This window comes from Lagopus leucura, unplaced genomic scaffold (assembly GCF_019238085.1).
Source record: "Lagopus leucura isolate 7727_CA_CO unplaced genomic scaffold, USGS_WTPT01 Super-Scaffold_100028, whole genome shotgun sequence".
NCBI lineage: Eukaryota > Metazoa > Chordata > Aves > Galliformes > Phasianidae > Lagopus > Lagopus leucura.
In genome coordinates this window covers 634,241-649,499 of record NW_024962279.1, presented here as the reverse complement: position 1 = coordinate 649,499, position 15,259 = coordinate 634,241, and the positions used below count along the sequence as shown (strand labels likewise).

Genomic DNA, 15,259 nt, shown 5'->3' with positions numbered 1-15,259 from the left:
ACTTTTGTGCTGTAGGTTGTCCTACAGTGCACTTGGGAGACTGTAGATGTTCTGATACCTGAGTTCTGAACAAGGAAGGACGCTTTGTGTTTCAATGCACGTACACATCTATATATCTATAGCCTACACAAGTTTAAAGGAAATCAATTAGCAATTGATTATTGCAGAGCAGTGTTGATACAATCTGGAAGTGTGGAGAGTTTCTGACATCTGAGGAAATCTTCCGCCTTCTCCAGTACTTGTTGAGGTCAAAATGAGTGGGAGAGGAGAAGGGTTCTATTTAGAGGGTTTCATTGTTTTGGGATTAAAAATGCAGTTTGTGTAATTAAGAGGAGCAGAGGGCTTATGAAATATTTCCTTATCTAAGATCTGAAAAAGGCAGAGCTACTGACAAGGCATCCTCCGGGTGGGCCCCATGGCTTCAAGCTCTGCTCCTTTTGACCTTCAGCAGTACTGGAAACTCAGCCCTTCCATGGGGCCTGGGAGCAAGGCTGCTGGGGCAGCTCCAGGTGGTGCTTCTCTGCCTGGGCCCTGCTGACTGGAAGGTTCCAGTTGAAAACGACTAAGAGGTCCAATGGCAAACACACTCTTGAACAACCTGAAGGAAGATTTAAAACGTGTAAAACTACACAAATTTGACCATCCTTTTTCTGCAGCGGATCGAGCTGCTTATTTTATTCAAACGTTGGCTCTGCACTCCTTTCATTGGAAAACATTAAATTATTCTAAGTAATATATGAGTGTTTCATGCATTTTGTAAAACTTTGGGTCATGAAGGTTGCCAGAAAGGCTGGTGTTTTACTTTCAAATTTAGGCCTCTGGATGTCTTAGCTGCTGCCATGGGACGTTTAGGTGTCAAAGTTGTGCTGCACGTGCAGTGTCAGCTCTCTTCCTCTGAGCGCAGGCTGGAGCTCCATCTTCCATCCTTTTAATTGGTATTAAAGGAGACAGCAGCAGTCTCACAGCTGGCATCTCATTTCATCAAAGCAGTGATAAACTTTATATTCAAAAACTTCTCTCACTTCAAAATCCTGTAGGTTTGGTGACAAATGTTGGGATATATTTGCATACAAATCACTTTCTTCCAGGAAAAGTCTGGGGTTTTTTTTTTTTATTTTTTTTTTATGCTTTCTAAACATAGTTTGTCTGAAAGTTTTATGAGCCAGTTCTTTGTTTTCATACTCAGTCTGATGAGCTTCTTCTGGAAGAGAAGAGATTGAAACAGCATTAAATTGCCTTTTGGTTCCTGTTCTGAGAACATCCTGAGTGTGTTTTGCTACAGAATAATTCCAATTCCCTCTTACAATTTTTTGGCTTCTTTTCTCTTTCAGTAATTTTGCTTATCCTGCACTTACGAGTAAGTAGTAGAAACATAATTGGGTCTGGCGTCATGACTGCAAGGCTTTTTTAGAATTGTTCGCTGTTGGTTTAAGATTTTTTTTTAATTTGTTTCAAAAGGTTCGGTTTTTACTCCGTAACTTTCCATACTAATCAAATGTCTTAAGAAAGAGATAGTAAAATAGAAATTTTATTTTATCTTTCTTTTTTTCTTTTTTCTTTTTTCTTTTTTTTTCATGGGAAATCTGGCTTAAAAGAGTTTAATATTCTTCGACTTAAAATCCTTCATATAGGCACACTTTTATCTCTTGATGGCTAGTTGTAGAAACATCTCAGCCTGATCTATTGCATTCTTGGACACCATTTTATCTCCTCTGCAATTGACTTTGTCTGTAGTGGAACCAACGTTCTTTTTATCACCCATGGTCTGATCTTCAAGCTTTCACCTTCAAAAGCACAAGCATCCTTCGGCTGGCTGGTAGCTTGAAATGATTTATAACTGAGGAGAACTTTGAAGTTTCTATAAACAACCAAAAAGCGGGTTGTATTTTTTTCCCCTGCCTGCCTTAGTTATACTGCTGTTAGTTTGCTGCTTCCACTTATGCATCTCTTGTGCCTTCCGCTCTGTATCACTGATATGCAGCCTGGAATGATTCTGCCACCAGTTCCTGACTGGCCTGTTGAGAAGCCTGAGACAATCATGCAAAGCCGAGGGAAAATGATTTGCAAGTGTTTTTCATACCAGTGGCAAGTACTGGCACAGGATTGCATGTGAATTGTAGGCAGGCAAATTCAAGAGAATTCTGCAGAGATGGTGTGTTTCATTTCCAGAACAACCTGCATGTGCCTGGCTTTTATAAGACCATTTTGTAGCAGTATTTGCAGCCATCCCTGCCATGTGGCAAGGTCACTGGGTGATTCACATCCAGCAGCTTAACAAGAGGAAGCTGAACAAATGACAGAGGAGATGCTTTCATGTGGAGGAGTACCAAATGTTCCTGCTCTTTAAGCCCCTAGATACGGGATAGCTACTTTGTGACCTTTGGAAAGAGAAAGACATCCACTTTTCTCAGCAAGACCCCTTTGATGGTGATCATAAACCCCCATGAAACTCTGTGTGCTTCTAATTTAAGAAAGAAGCACTTGGATTATAAAATGTATTTGCTGAAACAAAGTTCATGATACCAAATTCAACACTGTTTTTCTCCATTGCACCCAGGATGAGGTTGGAGTACTGTCATCTTTCTTTGTTGTTCTTTTTTTTTTTTTTTTTTTTTTTTTTTTGAACATTGATAACATGTCAGGTTTAAACTGTGTTTTCTTCACTTCAAGGAACTGTCTGCTAGGAACATATGCTCGTAACATATTGTTATGATCAACTTGTATTATGGTAACATGGAGAGGTCCAAAGCATAGATCAGAGCCCAGATCTTGGCAGGTATGTAGACTTGCAGTGATACATTAGTAGCACGCCTTGTTCCAGTGAGATTTCTTGGCCTGTGATCCCACATTGTTTCTAACACTAGCAGAGGAAACACCCTTTAAAGAGGATGAGATGAGGGTAAAGGGATAGGGGCCATAAATCAGGAACTTGCATTGAGGAACCTGGTGATAAAGCACCTGGTAACTTTGAACCCTGTCCTTGCACTGTGTGCAGACTCATGGGGAGCTTCATTCGGAGTGGGGGGATCATAGAGTTTCCATTTGAGCCTACTCAACTGAGGCTGGACAGATTGGAGAGGAGCAGGGATTGGGAGGGAGGAGAGCAGGCTCTGGTCTCTTTACTGAGTAGAGAGACCCACAGGAAGAGACACAGGACATCTTACCTCTGCAAGCAGCTTTTCATATCCCTTTTTCAGTTGATTTTGCATTGATCTCACAGCTACAAGACATACAGGGTTTCCCCTTGTAAGTTTGGTGACACTCAGCCTTGCAGGAATTTTTGTCATACTGCATCTGATGGAGTTCAGTGCTTGTGTGAGAAGGCAGGTAGGTGGGAGGACATGTCCTCTCCCCCTCTTCCTTGAGCTAAGCATGCTCTGGTTCTGGATTTGCAAATCATTATAATGACAGACCGTGACAATAAGAAGAGCCATGAAAATAGATCATGCAAAGAAGGCCTGGATTAAGGAATCCCCTGGTACTCTGGGACATGATAAAACCCCACTAAGTCAATAATCTGTGCATTAAGAACTGCTCTGGTTATGTAAAGGAACTAACACAGTCTGTTTTTCTGAGTAAGCCAGAAGAATTGGTAGCTTTGCTGTGTAATGACGTGATAAAGAGGGCTTGCTCTTTGGTAGCCCTCACAGTCTAACTTGATTTACAGATCAGATCTCTGTTGATGACAGTAGAGAGACTGTAATGGTGCCAACGACCGTGTCTGAGAGAGTCTCAGTTGTGTCTTTATTTCAAGTCCACAGAAAGGAAATAATAAAAACAGATAATCACATTAAAGTAATGGTTTCAGATGACACTCGCACAAAATAAGGTTATTCAGAGTTAAACTGCTACTTTGTCTTCCTGATTCTCATGTGCTTGAATATTGCAGGAGTCCTGAATGAGGGTATGAATTTATGTACCGTGCATGCTGAAATGCTTAGCTATGATGCTCTGAGCTGGGAACAATGAGCATTAACAAGAAAAGCATCTACTGAGGCTATCATGATGCAGAGTTCTGTTGTCCTTATCAAAGAGGGTGTATTATGTGAGTGAAAACCAAGGGGGAAACCTCCTTTCTGATTCTCTCCTCTCTTTATAGTATTTATCATCTCGGGTGCTTTACCATCTCTGCTTGAGTTTTATGTTGTATTTAAAAGGAGTGTTTTGCACACTCTAAATCTGTTTTACATTTTCTCAGTTTTGAAGTATGACATCCAAAACTGACTCTTCTGGCAGGTGAGGGAAAATGTATCTTTGGGAGCATTTTGCCCTTACAAATGCATTTTTTGCGAACATTCTTGTAGATATCAAGCTTTTTGTGTTCATATCAAGCAGATATGAAATAAATTGTCAAAATTAAGCAGCTAAGGGTTTGTGGCTTAAAATAATTTCTTTCAGTGGTGGATTTCCTCTGAATCTCAAGTGTTACACAGGGTCTTTGATATTTTCACCCCACATTTCCCTTTACGGCAGCAGAGTGAAAGCTGATTCCCTACTTTGTATCGCTAGCTGTTGTAAACCTCATATATATAAACTGCAGAAGAGGCTATTGTTATAACCCTCTTTATTTTGAAATATCTCCACTAGACCCTAATTTAATTTCCCTTATTTACCATTTCTATGTTTCCCAAGTGTTAACGTATCTAAGGGCGACCTTCTGTTTCCTGAAGGCATGGGGGAGTGTGTACATACTCCTGTGCTTCATTGGTGAGTAATGTGAGACTCCTTGGGATGACAGTAACACTATTTTCCATAGGCTCTTCTAAACAGCAAAGTAGTAGTAACCTTTACAAAACAATAATAGACCCTGCTACTTTGCAGAGTCGTTTCTCTGTTATGCCCATTTCAACTGCATGTTAGCCTATATGGAAAAAAATTCATCTGGATTCCTTATTGTGGACTAAGTAATTTTTAGCATTCAAAGGAACTGATTGAAAGGCACTGGCAGTTATGTTTAGGTGCAATAGCAAAGATGAACACACGATCTTGCAAAGACAAGGGATTGCCTTTCTGACTTGCAAGCGCGCTGAACAATTCTTTCATAAAGCTGATAGAAAGGTCTCTTGTTTTTTCAAAATGTTTCTGCAGGTGCTGATGTTCTGAATGCTGAAACATTCTTGCAAGAGACATAGAAAACTTTGTTTCTTTGTTTGAAGTTTGTTTCTCCCCTTTGTATTTTGAGCTTATTCTAATCTCCTGGAATTATCCAGAACAGCATAGCCTGTTCTGTTGCTCTATAGCAATATCAATAACATTGCCTGTAAAATATGCCATGAGAGCTTTCAGTTTAAGAAGACACACAATTCTCCATTGACTTTAATTCAAGCTCCTCAACAGAACTAGGTAGAAAAACACTTCTGAGAAATTAATGGGAATCAGTTGTCTTATTCCTTTCAAAAACTTTGAAAATCCCAGCATACATCACAATATTCTTTGAGGAATACTTTTAGTGTAAGATAGTCTGAATTATCCAAATTCTGTTTTCCAAAACTCCCTGTTATTCATGTTCCTCATTATCTATCAATTACGTTCAAAATTACCTTCATTATTTGAATCCTTGATTATCCAAGCCTATTCTTTGTCCCCAGTGGTACTCCAGTAATTGGTCTTGTACTGCATTCCTCCTGCTGATGCTTCACTGGCTATGAAATGAAGGCACTGTTGGTCTGGCATGTGCTACCAGAAGCATGTCTTTCTGCATGCTGTTCAGCATAGACTTAGCGCAGCATTGCAAAGAGTATGTGTAAGTGCTGTCTTACTAATGCTGTAACTGGAACAGGTTGCCCAAGGCTGTTGTGGATGCCCCATCCCTGCAGGCATTCAAGGCTGGGCTGGATGTGGCTCTGGGCAGCCTGGTCTAGTGGTTGACGACTCTGCACATAGCACTAGGGTTGAAACTAGATGATCATTATGGTCCTTTTCAACCCATTCTATGATTCTGTGGTTGTTTTTCCAGTCATCTTGTACATTTATAGATGATATACATGCATGGATAGCTCTGTCTAACTATGAGTGGTTTTGTGATTTATTTAGAAGCAGGGTATATCAGCTAAGAGCAGTATAGACATAGTCATTATCTGGTATGAGTTGTGCAATAGTGTGTCATTACAGGAGAGTTTCAGCAGTTGCAATTGCAGGTGAAGTGGTCTCATACTGGGCTTCTACTTTCCCAGTGTGGCCACTGGTTATTGCTTTTGTACCTTCAAAGATCAAGTGCTTAATGTGATTCTAGAATGTGGTTATGATTCCCCATACGACAAGTTTAGTTCTGCAATAAATTGGCACCAAATGAAACTTGGATCAGATGCATGTTTCTGAGCCACAACCTCCTGTTGCTGTTCTTGCTGTGGTTCCACTTCAGCACCCGCTATTGCCCGAGGCTGCCCTTGGGGTCAGTCACTAGCAGAAAGGGAGGAATCCTACAGTAAGATACCACTCACTATGAAGAACTGAGCACTTTGTGACCTACTTGACATACCCTAAAGGCATGTAAAGGGAAATCAAATACCTGAAAGGCTTGTTTAAAATGAAAAGTTAACACTCGGAATCTCACATTTCCCTGCTGCAGCTCTCTGTCTCATGGAGTCACTCTGCTTTGAGTAGCAGTCCTTTGTACTTTGTGTGCTATCTGACATCTGCATTTAAATAAGATGTACTGACTTATACTGCAGAAAGTAAAATAATACTTACTGTTAATTTCTTGCAACTAGCTCTCCTTCTATTGACCTGAATTATTTTAAGTATCTGCAGTAGGGTGAAAAGATCAGGCAGAGTAAAAAACAAAAACAAAACCCCAAACCTACACGAAAGCTGCAGTGTGGTCTTAAAACAGTTCTCTTATCATGGTGCACAGAGCTCTGTTTCAACGATTTACACTGATTACTTTTTGTTCCATTGAAACCACTAATTTTTTTTTTTACTGCTTCAATCTGGCCTTCTTTATTAATGTAAATGTGTACTGAGCTGCCTTATCAAAATCAGTTGTGTTTAGATAATTTGTCTTATCTTAATGACTTTTTCTTATTAATGCGGTAAAGTGGCATAGCAGATCAGAAAAATGTGTGTTATTTTAATCGTCTGAAACAATGTTATAATTTCTTACTGTAATTTTATTTCATTTTTATTTGGCCTTATTCATCTTTGTTGTTTATAGATATATTTTCTCCCAAACTGACAAGTTCTCATTACCAGAGCATCCTTCTAAAATATATTTAAATCCAATTCTATGTATAAAACCTGCTGAAGTGTTCCTTCACCTTTTCCTGTTATGAAGTGCTCAGTTTTAATCCACATAGCTTTTACAGATTCCCTTGTAGAAGTGAGTCACACAGTCTTGCTGAATAAGAACTATCCTGCATCAGTTCTTGCATTACTTGTGCACATTCAGTGGGTTAAGTGGGGCTGAAGTGATGCATTGAGCTATTGTCCTAATGCAGGAGAACGTGTATTAGGTTCATTTTTTAAAGACCTTTTCCATGCTACGTTGATACAGCTTTTGTGTGCCTGTAATTGTGTACATAACTGCGCTTTTCCAGTTGTCTTTGCTTCCTTCATCCCTCTTCCTATGCGCAGCGCCTGTGAAACCATTATTGTTTTTTTGCAGAGGAATTGCTCCTGTAGCTTTCAAAATGTGCAAAATTGTTCAAGGACAGGGCAGAATAAGACAAATGACTAGCGGCTGTTTTCCAGCTATATTAATTTTATTAGTCATGCACTCTCCTGGTATTTATTTTTTTTTTTTTTTCCCTGAGCTGTGGGACTGATTTCTGTTAGCAATTAGAGTTTTTGAACAAAGAAAACTTGTGCTAAGATGCAGTGATGAATTCAATACCCCTGCCTACAGTCCCCTGTCGAATGTGGGGACAACGTTGTGGTGAGTTTTAATACTCAAAGCTTCGTCTGAATGATTCTCTGTGCTTGGGGCACTTGATGCAAATTCATGTAAAAGAGAGTAAGAAAAGAATAATCCCTCTCCCAGCTCCCCACAGCCCATTATTTCAACATTCCCATCAGCTTGCTTATGGATGTGCAGAAGGGTTATTTTATACAGATGCATGAGATGGTTATAAATAATCATTTGCTGCAGTCTTCTCCAGCTGGTTCTTCTTGCCCCTGAGCTCCCAGCAGCCACATCCAGGTCCCGTCCCCCCACCCTGGGGAGGTCTGGGCTGCCTGCCGAGCAGTGCCATGCTCAAAGGGCACAATTCCTGCACCTCTCTCAAATGCCTTCTCCTCTTAGAAAGATATGGTATGCGTGGTGCTGCAGTCTGTATTGCAAACTGATTAGTCAGAGTCAAAATATTAATGATAAAATCATTTTTCATGAGTTTTCCAAGCATAAATTATTAATGAAAAATTATAAGAGTTTTAAGAAGGTTTGAAATGTTCTAAGTTTTCAAAACTTGAATATTTTTCCTACTTTTCTCCTTTAAAATATCTGGGAGTTTTTGATATTTTTGAGTCTTCTGCTGTTATTAGAGGGAAAACTTATTTTTTGATCTCTTTTTAAGGTTTCCAGTACAACAATAGTATTTCTATCTCAGTACCATCTGTGAATTCCTGACCACACTGAAAATCATTTTCCTAACTTAAAATCCTTTGTAGCAAATGGTTTAGAAAACTAACAGCCTTGGCCAAACCCAGTATATTCATAAAGAAGCAGATACCCTTTCAGTTTTAGGCATTCTACCTTTTTCTCCAAGTATTTTGTTCTTCTAAATCCTTGTGTTAGGAAAACTAGTCAGTTTTTAGTGTTTTTAACTGTCTCCTCAAAATAAAAAAGAAAGAAGAAGAAAACCGACTTTACTCCTATTATTAAAATGTCTGTACCTGCAGATCTTCTTTTTTTTTTTTTTCCTTTATGAAGCTTTCAATTGTTCTGTTTGAAAATTGAAGTCAGAAAACAGAAGTCTAAATTAAAAATACGTTTTCTATATAGCGGAATGGAAACATCCAGGAAAAAGCTGTTTAGTTCTAAAGCTTCTTACATAAAAGAAGTTTTAGTCTCTTATGTTTTCCTTTTTGGTGTTTTGTTGTTTGGTTGGTTGGTTTGGTTTGCTCTTTTTTTTTTTTTTTTTTTACCCATCAGGTCAAAGATTCAGAACTACAGAATGTGTATAACTGCATAGTAGTGTGTGAAAATTTATCATAGGGTTCTTTATGGGGCTGATCAGAATCCCACTAAAGGGAGTATGGGGTCTGAATTAGACCCTAGGTACAGAATTGCAGTAATTTGGACTTCAAAGTTGTTATCCAGACAGAGCCAATGGAAATGACTACTGTGCCTTTGAGTTTTGGTCTCCAGTCTGTCTGCTAGGAAAAGGAAAAGTGCCTTTAAAACGGGGAGCATGCAGATATTGGCCATGTGTTTTACATTTCTTCTAGAATCTGAAGCGTTTTCTGTGTGATCAACTCAGTCATTGTGTGGTTAGCAAATGATTGCTTTTCATTAGAGACCCATTGTCTCCTATGCAAATGCATCCTTAAATGCATAGAAGTGGATGGGGAAATTGTGCTTGGCAAAACTGAGCATAGTTTTGGCTGTGTCCGGCCAGGTACCATTGCAGTAAATCCTTGTGAATGCCAGTCTCCAAGGGCTCCAGTTACTGTGGTCTAAGAAGTCGATGAAATAGTGAAAGAGATTTACAGAAATGTGTGCAACCTTGATGTTGAGTGCTGAGAGCTGACATGTTTCATCATCCTGGCTCTGCTGGTGTGTAGAGACTTGTTGAACTGTGCTTTCTTGGCCTTGAGTCTGAGCTTTTCTGAACAGGTTACCATCTTAATTATACAAACACTGGGAAAAAGGCAAAGGCTGTTAATTTGAATTATGGAGGAGGTTTTCAGGCTTTAGTGCATTGAACAATCTCCTCAAGGTTATGTGGGGAGTGGGCTGCTGTGGCTGGTATGTAAGGACAAGCTGTTTTGTTGAGGTTGCAGGTCATCCTTGGGTTTCAGCTCAATTTGAGGTTAGTGGTTTGAGGGTAGTGCATCTGACCCACTGTTGTTTTACTGCTACTTCATGTTTTCACACTTCCACTAATACAACTGGAGCTTTAGCCCTGTCTATTGCCAGTTTATGGAAAATACTGACATTCCTAATTGTTTAATAAATCATTAATGAAGCTTTTAGTGTGCGAGAGGGTGTGCATATTGATTTTGTGTATGCATATTTAGGTATTGGGACAAGAAAGTAAGGCTGCTGAGAGACTCCTGAGAGATCTAGAGAGAGGAACATGCACAAATTATAATGAGGTATAAAGGTTTTCCATTCCTTAGGATGGAGAAGTTGACATATTAAATCGCACACACTCTAATGACTGACTCAGAGAATTTGAAGGAAATAACAGCTGTGCACATTAAAGCTTAGAAATAGAAACTTCATCAGTCAGTAGCAGTTCAGAGTGAATGGAGAAATCATGAAATTATTAATTATGGTTTTTAGAGAAAGGAAACATAAAGTCCCAACTCTCCAAAGGCAGAACACTGCCTTCAGTGTCTGCCAGGAATCAGCCCCTCATCCTGCTGGGCTGCTCTGTAGAGATGGAGGCTTTTGCCCAACCGCAGGCACCTGCTGCCATTTTTGATGCCCTAAGCCAACACAGCCGTCCCCCTGGCTAGCAGATGCGACACAGGGCATAGAGAAGGCTCCTGTCCTTCTGCAGCAGCAGCTGGATGCCCTGAGGCATCTCGGATGGCAGCAGCTGCTGCTGTTGGAGGACTGAGCGCACGTACGTGGAGGCACGGACTCGCTCTCACTCGCATCATTAATACACAGTCACCTGAAGCATCTCAGTAGTTCACAGCAGTGTTTGCAGAGGGTAATTGCAGAAAGCAATGAACAGTTTATCTGATTTGAAATTCAGGAGAATTTTTGAGATGAATAGAAGGCTTATTTAGATTAAAATCTGACCGTGATACAATGTTATAAACTCTCCCTGTGCTGGAAACTGTAGTTAAAAATCTATGACTCAAAGTTGCAGTGAATGGTTGTTTTCCTAATGACCTCAAATCCATGAAATGATTCTAACATTTGCCTTTTTATATATTCATAGTTAAATATAACTTGAATGTTGTCCTAATTACATTCTCATGTTAATTTAGCTCTGATTCAGAATTTCTATCATTATTCTTTGTAGAATTATTTTGAAATGATGGAAAGTTCAGTAACGATGCTCCAGTGTGTGATTGTGCCTTTGAATTATTTATCACATTCAAAGACAGAAATATGGTTAAATCTAGTTTGAGTTGTAAATGAGCCTTAGTAATGTAAGGAGGAAGTGAAACTCCTCTTTGCAGAAGGACGTGGTTTATGGGAGCATCATTTGATAATGCAGGAGCATCACGCGGCCCCACGTCAGCAGAGAGCCTCATAAAAAAACATCCATCGCACCAACTGGCAAATGCTATCTGAGCAGATAAGGCAGATAAAGAGTGGAGGAGGAGAGAGAGATACATAGACAACTTGCACAAATGACAGAACAGATTAGTGATGGAATTAAGAAGAGAAAACAGATGTCTTGCCTTGGTCAGCAGCAGAATTCACACGGCTCGTGCTCTCTTTACTGCATGCTTTGGGAGTGAGCTCTCACAAGGGTGTTTAGCCCTTGGTTTTTACAATGCATCACAGTGACAAGTAGTCCAGTGTTAATACATGGCTGTAGAAACTATGATTAATGCAAAAAAATCATACCTGTGGCCCTGAGCCAGGTAGAGAACAAACAATTGCTGGTGAGGTGTGAGCAGGGCTGAGGGGGAGTGAGGAATTCTGGAGGAGGAAAGGAAATTGTCTTAATGTAAGCAGCAGTTTTGCTAGAGGTAAGTGAGGGGAAATTCTTCATTTATAAATGGTTCGTTGACCCATGATAATAAAGCAGTGCTGCAGAAGAAGGATAATTATCTACTTAAGTATCAGATGCCCTAAGGGTAAAAGCTTCCCTTCTCTCCTTTTGAAAAATGAACTCAGATTAAACGAATGTCCTTTTTCCTGTTTTACTGTTGACATGGATTTCCTTTTTATGAGTAGAATTAATTAGTTTTTCTATTCCTTTATTCCTGGTATGGAAATCAGGTCTGCCAAGCAAGTTTCCAGCTCTTCCCTTGGGCCCTGAGTTCAGCCAATAGCATCCTTTGTGAAGATGCTTTGTACAGTGTGCTGGGAAGGCACAAATAAATTACAGGAGCTCTATTATGCCCTGTAGCTCACCAGGAGAAACAGCTTCCTAAAACTAAAAATCCACAAAATGAGACTTCTTTCCCTAATCAAGATTGGTTCATTTCTACGTATGTTTGCTAAATATGCATTTCTCCTTCCTTAAAGTATTTTAATGTCATGATTTATAAAAAGAGGACATGAGTAGTGGTGGCATAGCTGCTGTTGTACTGAGTGAGGAAGGGCCAAGTTCTCAAAGCAGATTAATGTCCACAGCTGAGGCCGGGCCTCTCCTGTTGAGAGCAGAGAGAGCTGCTAGCTGTGGAGCTTGCTGGAAAAATCTGCTCCCAGTTAAGCAAATATCTATTGCAAGATTGTCTGTCCTCATCTGGACTCTAAAAAATTATCAAAACCTGCCCCTACTTCTTTGCAACCAGAAAATGTCTGCTCTCCCCCTCCAGTCAGAATTTTAATTGAGATTCCAATAATATGAAGCTTGATGAATGCAAACATATTTCTCTGTTTTTGGAAATAAAACATTGTTTGCATGCGTTAGTCATTTTTTGTTTCAAATGTCTCCTGACGTTCTTGAGGCATCTTAACTCATGTCAATGTAACCTCTGTGTGAACCTGTTACAACTACAGAGCATCTCCTAGTTGCATTTCTTGGAACATGACGAATGTTCCTCAATACCTGCAGGCTTTAAGATGCAGTAAAAATAAATATTACTGTAGTACAATGGCACGGAGCTTAATTTTCTTCCAATAGTCCTTTGAGCACTCGTTTTAATACTGAAAAAACAAGAAGTTGTTAATTTGCCTTGCCTTTGGTCAGGAGAGTTCAACTGCCATTAAAGGTGATTGTAAGAGCACAATACAAACACAAACTGTAAATCAGAAAAAAATTCCTGTCTGCAGGGAACAGAAATTAGAAGCGAGTCCCAAGTGCTTTCTTGTCTGATTTACACAACTGAAGCTCTGCAAAGAATTCTGGACATTATTAATAATGTTACAAAACTGACTTTCAAGTGTGGAACCATAGCAATTATTAATTTCTGTGAACGCAGCAAGGCAGGGGGCTGTGAATAGCATCTGTGCTTTTTGTTGTTTACTTTATAGTTTCATTTCACTGTATCATGAAGCACTGTTACCAAGGTAGGATGAAATCAAAGTATTTGCAGTGTTGTGAACAGAGTGCTTAACAGGGAAAAGTCTGAAATATCTTACTGTGTTTCTAACATCATATAGTATTTATGACAGGTGAGCACTTATAGAATCATAAATCATTTAGGTTGGAAAAGACCATGAAGGCCCTTAATCCCAACCTACCTCCATCATGCCCGCTGCCAAACATCCCACAGAGCCACATCTCCACAGTTCTTGAGCATCTCTGGGATCGATGACTCCACCACTCCCTGGGCAGTATATGTGCCACTGCCTCCCTACTCTTCCTGAGAAGAAATTTTTCCTAAAGATTCCTTGCTATTATCAGCATAGTGTCAGTTCCTCACATTTAGATAAGTAAAATTTAGAGGTGTTTGATCAAGATTTTTAAATGACTCAGGTCACAAACCCAAACCCATCTTAAAATCCTTTGGCTTTCACCCATTTTTAAACACAAAAAGGAACGTCTGTTACATACAAAGATGCTGCATTCCAACAGTTCTGTGTGTAGCTCGAAATCCTAACTTTGAGCTTTTGAAAATTTTGCTTTCCTTTAGGTGTGTTAATAGTGGCACATGAACCTTGCTTCAGTCATCGGAGGGGCTTGAGGAAACTTCTGAGCCAAGCATCATATGATTGAATGTATTTAGCCACGTGTTTTAATTGCTGTAACCCTCAGAGCAGGAGGAGCCTGTGTAATTCAGAGGTGATCAGAAACATGTTACAAACTGGGGGGTGAGATACTTGTCCTGCCAAGTCACTCAGATATATGTGTGTGCCTTGACAATCCCACCTTCAGATGTTCTCGTTTGCCCTCTGCGGCCGGCGGAGCGTTTCCGTGACCTGTGTCCTGAGGAGGTGGCTGATTTATTTCGTACGGCTCAAAGGGTTGGCAATGCAGTGGAGAAACACTTCTGTGCCACCTCGCTCACCATCACAATTCAGGTTTGTGAACCAAACTTCCAAACTTCTTCCCTAGGCCCGTGACAAAAGGCCGTTCAAAACTTTAGGGGGCAATAAATGCACAATAATAACTAAAGGAAGTGGGCAGAGGGGAAGCACAGTAATGTTAGAAGATTGACCTTCTAGAGAAGGTAACCCACCGCTTGGGATGGAAAATGGGAATTCCTGCTCTCCTGCTTGCCCCTGTTCATATGCAGGTAGATAGAAGTGGCCATCTAAATATGCTATCAATTCAGACCTTTCAGATTTGTGTTGGGTTTGTACTCCAAAAAAGAACTCTATTTAAAACTATTTCAGGGACCAAGCCTTTTTTTATCAGAATAAGACTTTAAGAAAGCGTGCTTTGACTTAATTCTCACGCATCTGATTTTATATTCACGAGGATCAGAAACCTATTGCTAGCTATTCAAAAATACAATCTGAAAGCATGAAAATTAACAACTGTGGTTTTTGTGGTCCAAGATGCAGCTTCTCAATTTGCTGTGGCCTGATGTGGAAAGGCACAAGTCTGAAAACTTTGGGTGGAAGGGTCCCCTGGAGAATATGCTAAATTACCATGCAGTGAAATTGGATGTAAATGATTAATGAGTGATATTTCTGAATCCCTATGTGTGATCCTTGTTAGTTCCTCTAACCTGAGACTTCTCCCTTTGCTTACAGGATGGCCCTGAAGCTGGACAAACGGTGAAGGTGAGTGCTTATTATGCAGAATACAAATTAAGAGACAATTAGAAGAACTAATAAAAAATCAAAGCTAGTCATCTGCAGACCATTGCTGTACCATTATGTTATCTTGAGATCAAAAGATCCCAAGTGTGCAATAGCTGTAAACGCTTTTTATTGAAACTGCACAGGAAGATATTTACAAGTTTTTTTTTCTAGACTAAATTTTTCAGTGATGAAAATATCTTTTCCAAACTACTGGGTGTATTTATACAAAGAAAGCCATAAAAAGTGGCATCTTTTCAAGTTTCTTCTTTG

General features: G+C 39.7%; 1 protein-coding gene across 3 annotated transcripts in view; it reads left to right on the top strand.

Moving 5' to 3' along the window:
- FHIT (fragile histidine triad diadenosine triphosphatase) overlaps positions 1-15,259 on the top strand; it is a 508,608-nt gene that overhangs the window by 364,270 nt on the left and 129,079 nt on the right. For all 3 annotated transcript variants that reach the window (XM_042880939.1, XM_042880938.1, XM_042880940.1), the window contains 2 exons: positions 14,115-14,260; positions 14,939-14,968. In XM_042880939.1, coding sequence (XP_042736873.1) covers positions 14,115-14,260; positions 14,939-14,968 — 176 coding nt within the window. The remainder of the gene's footprint in view (positions 1-14,114; positions 14,261-14,938; positions 14,969-15,259) is intronic.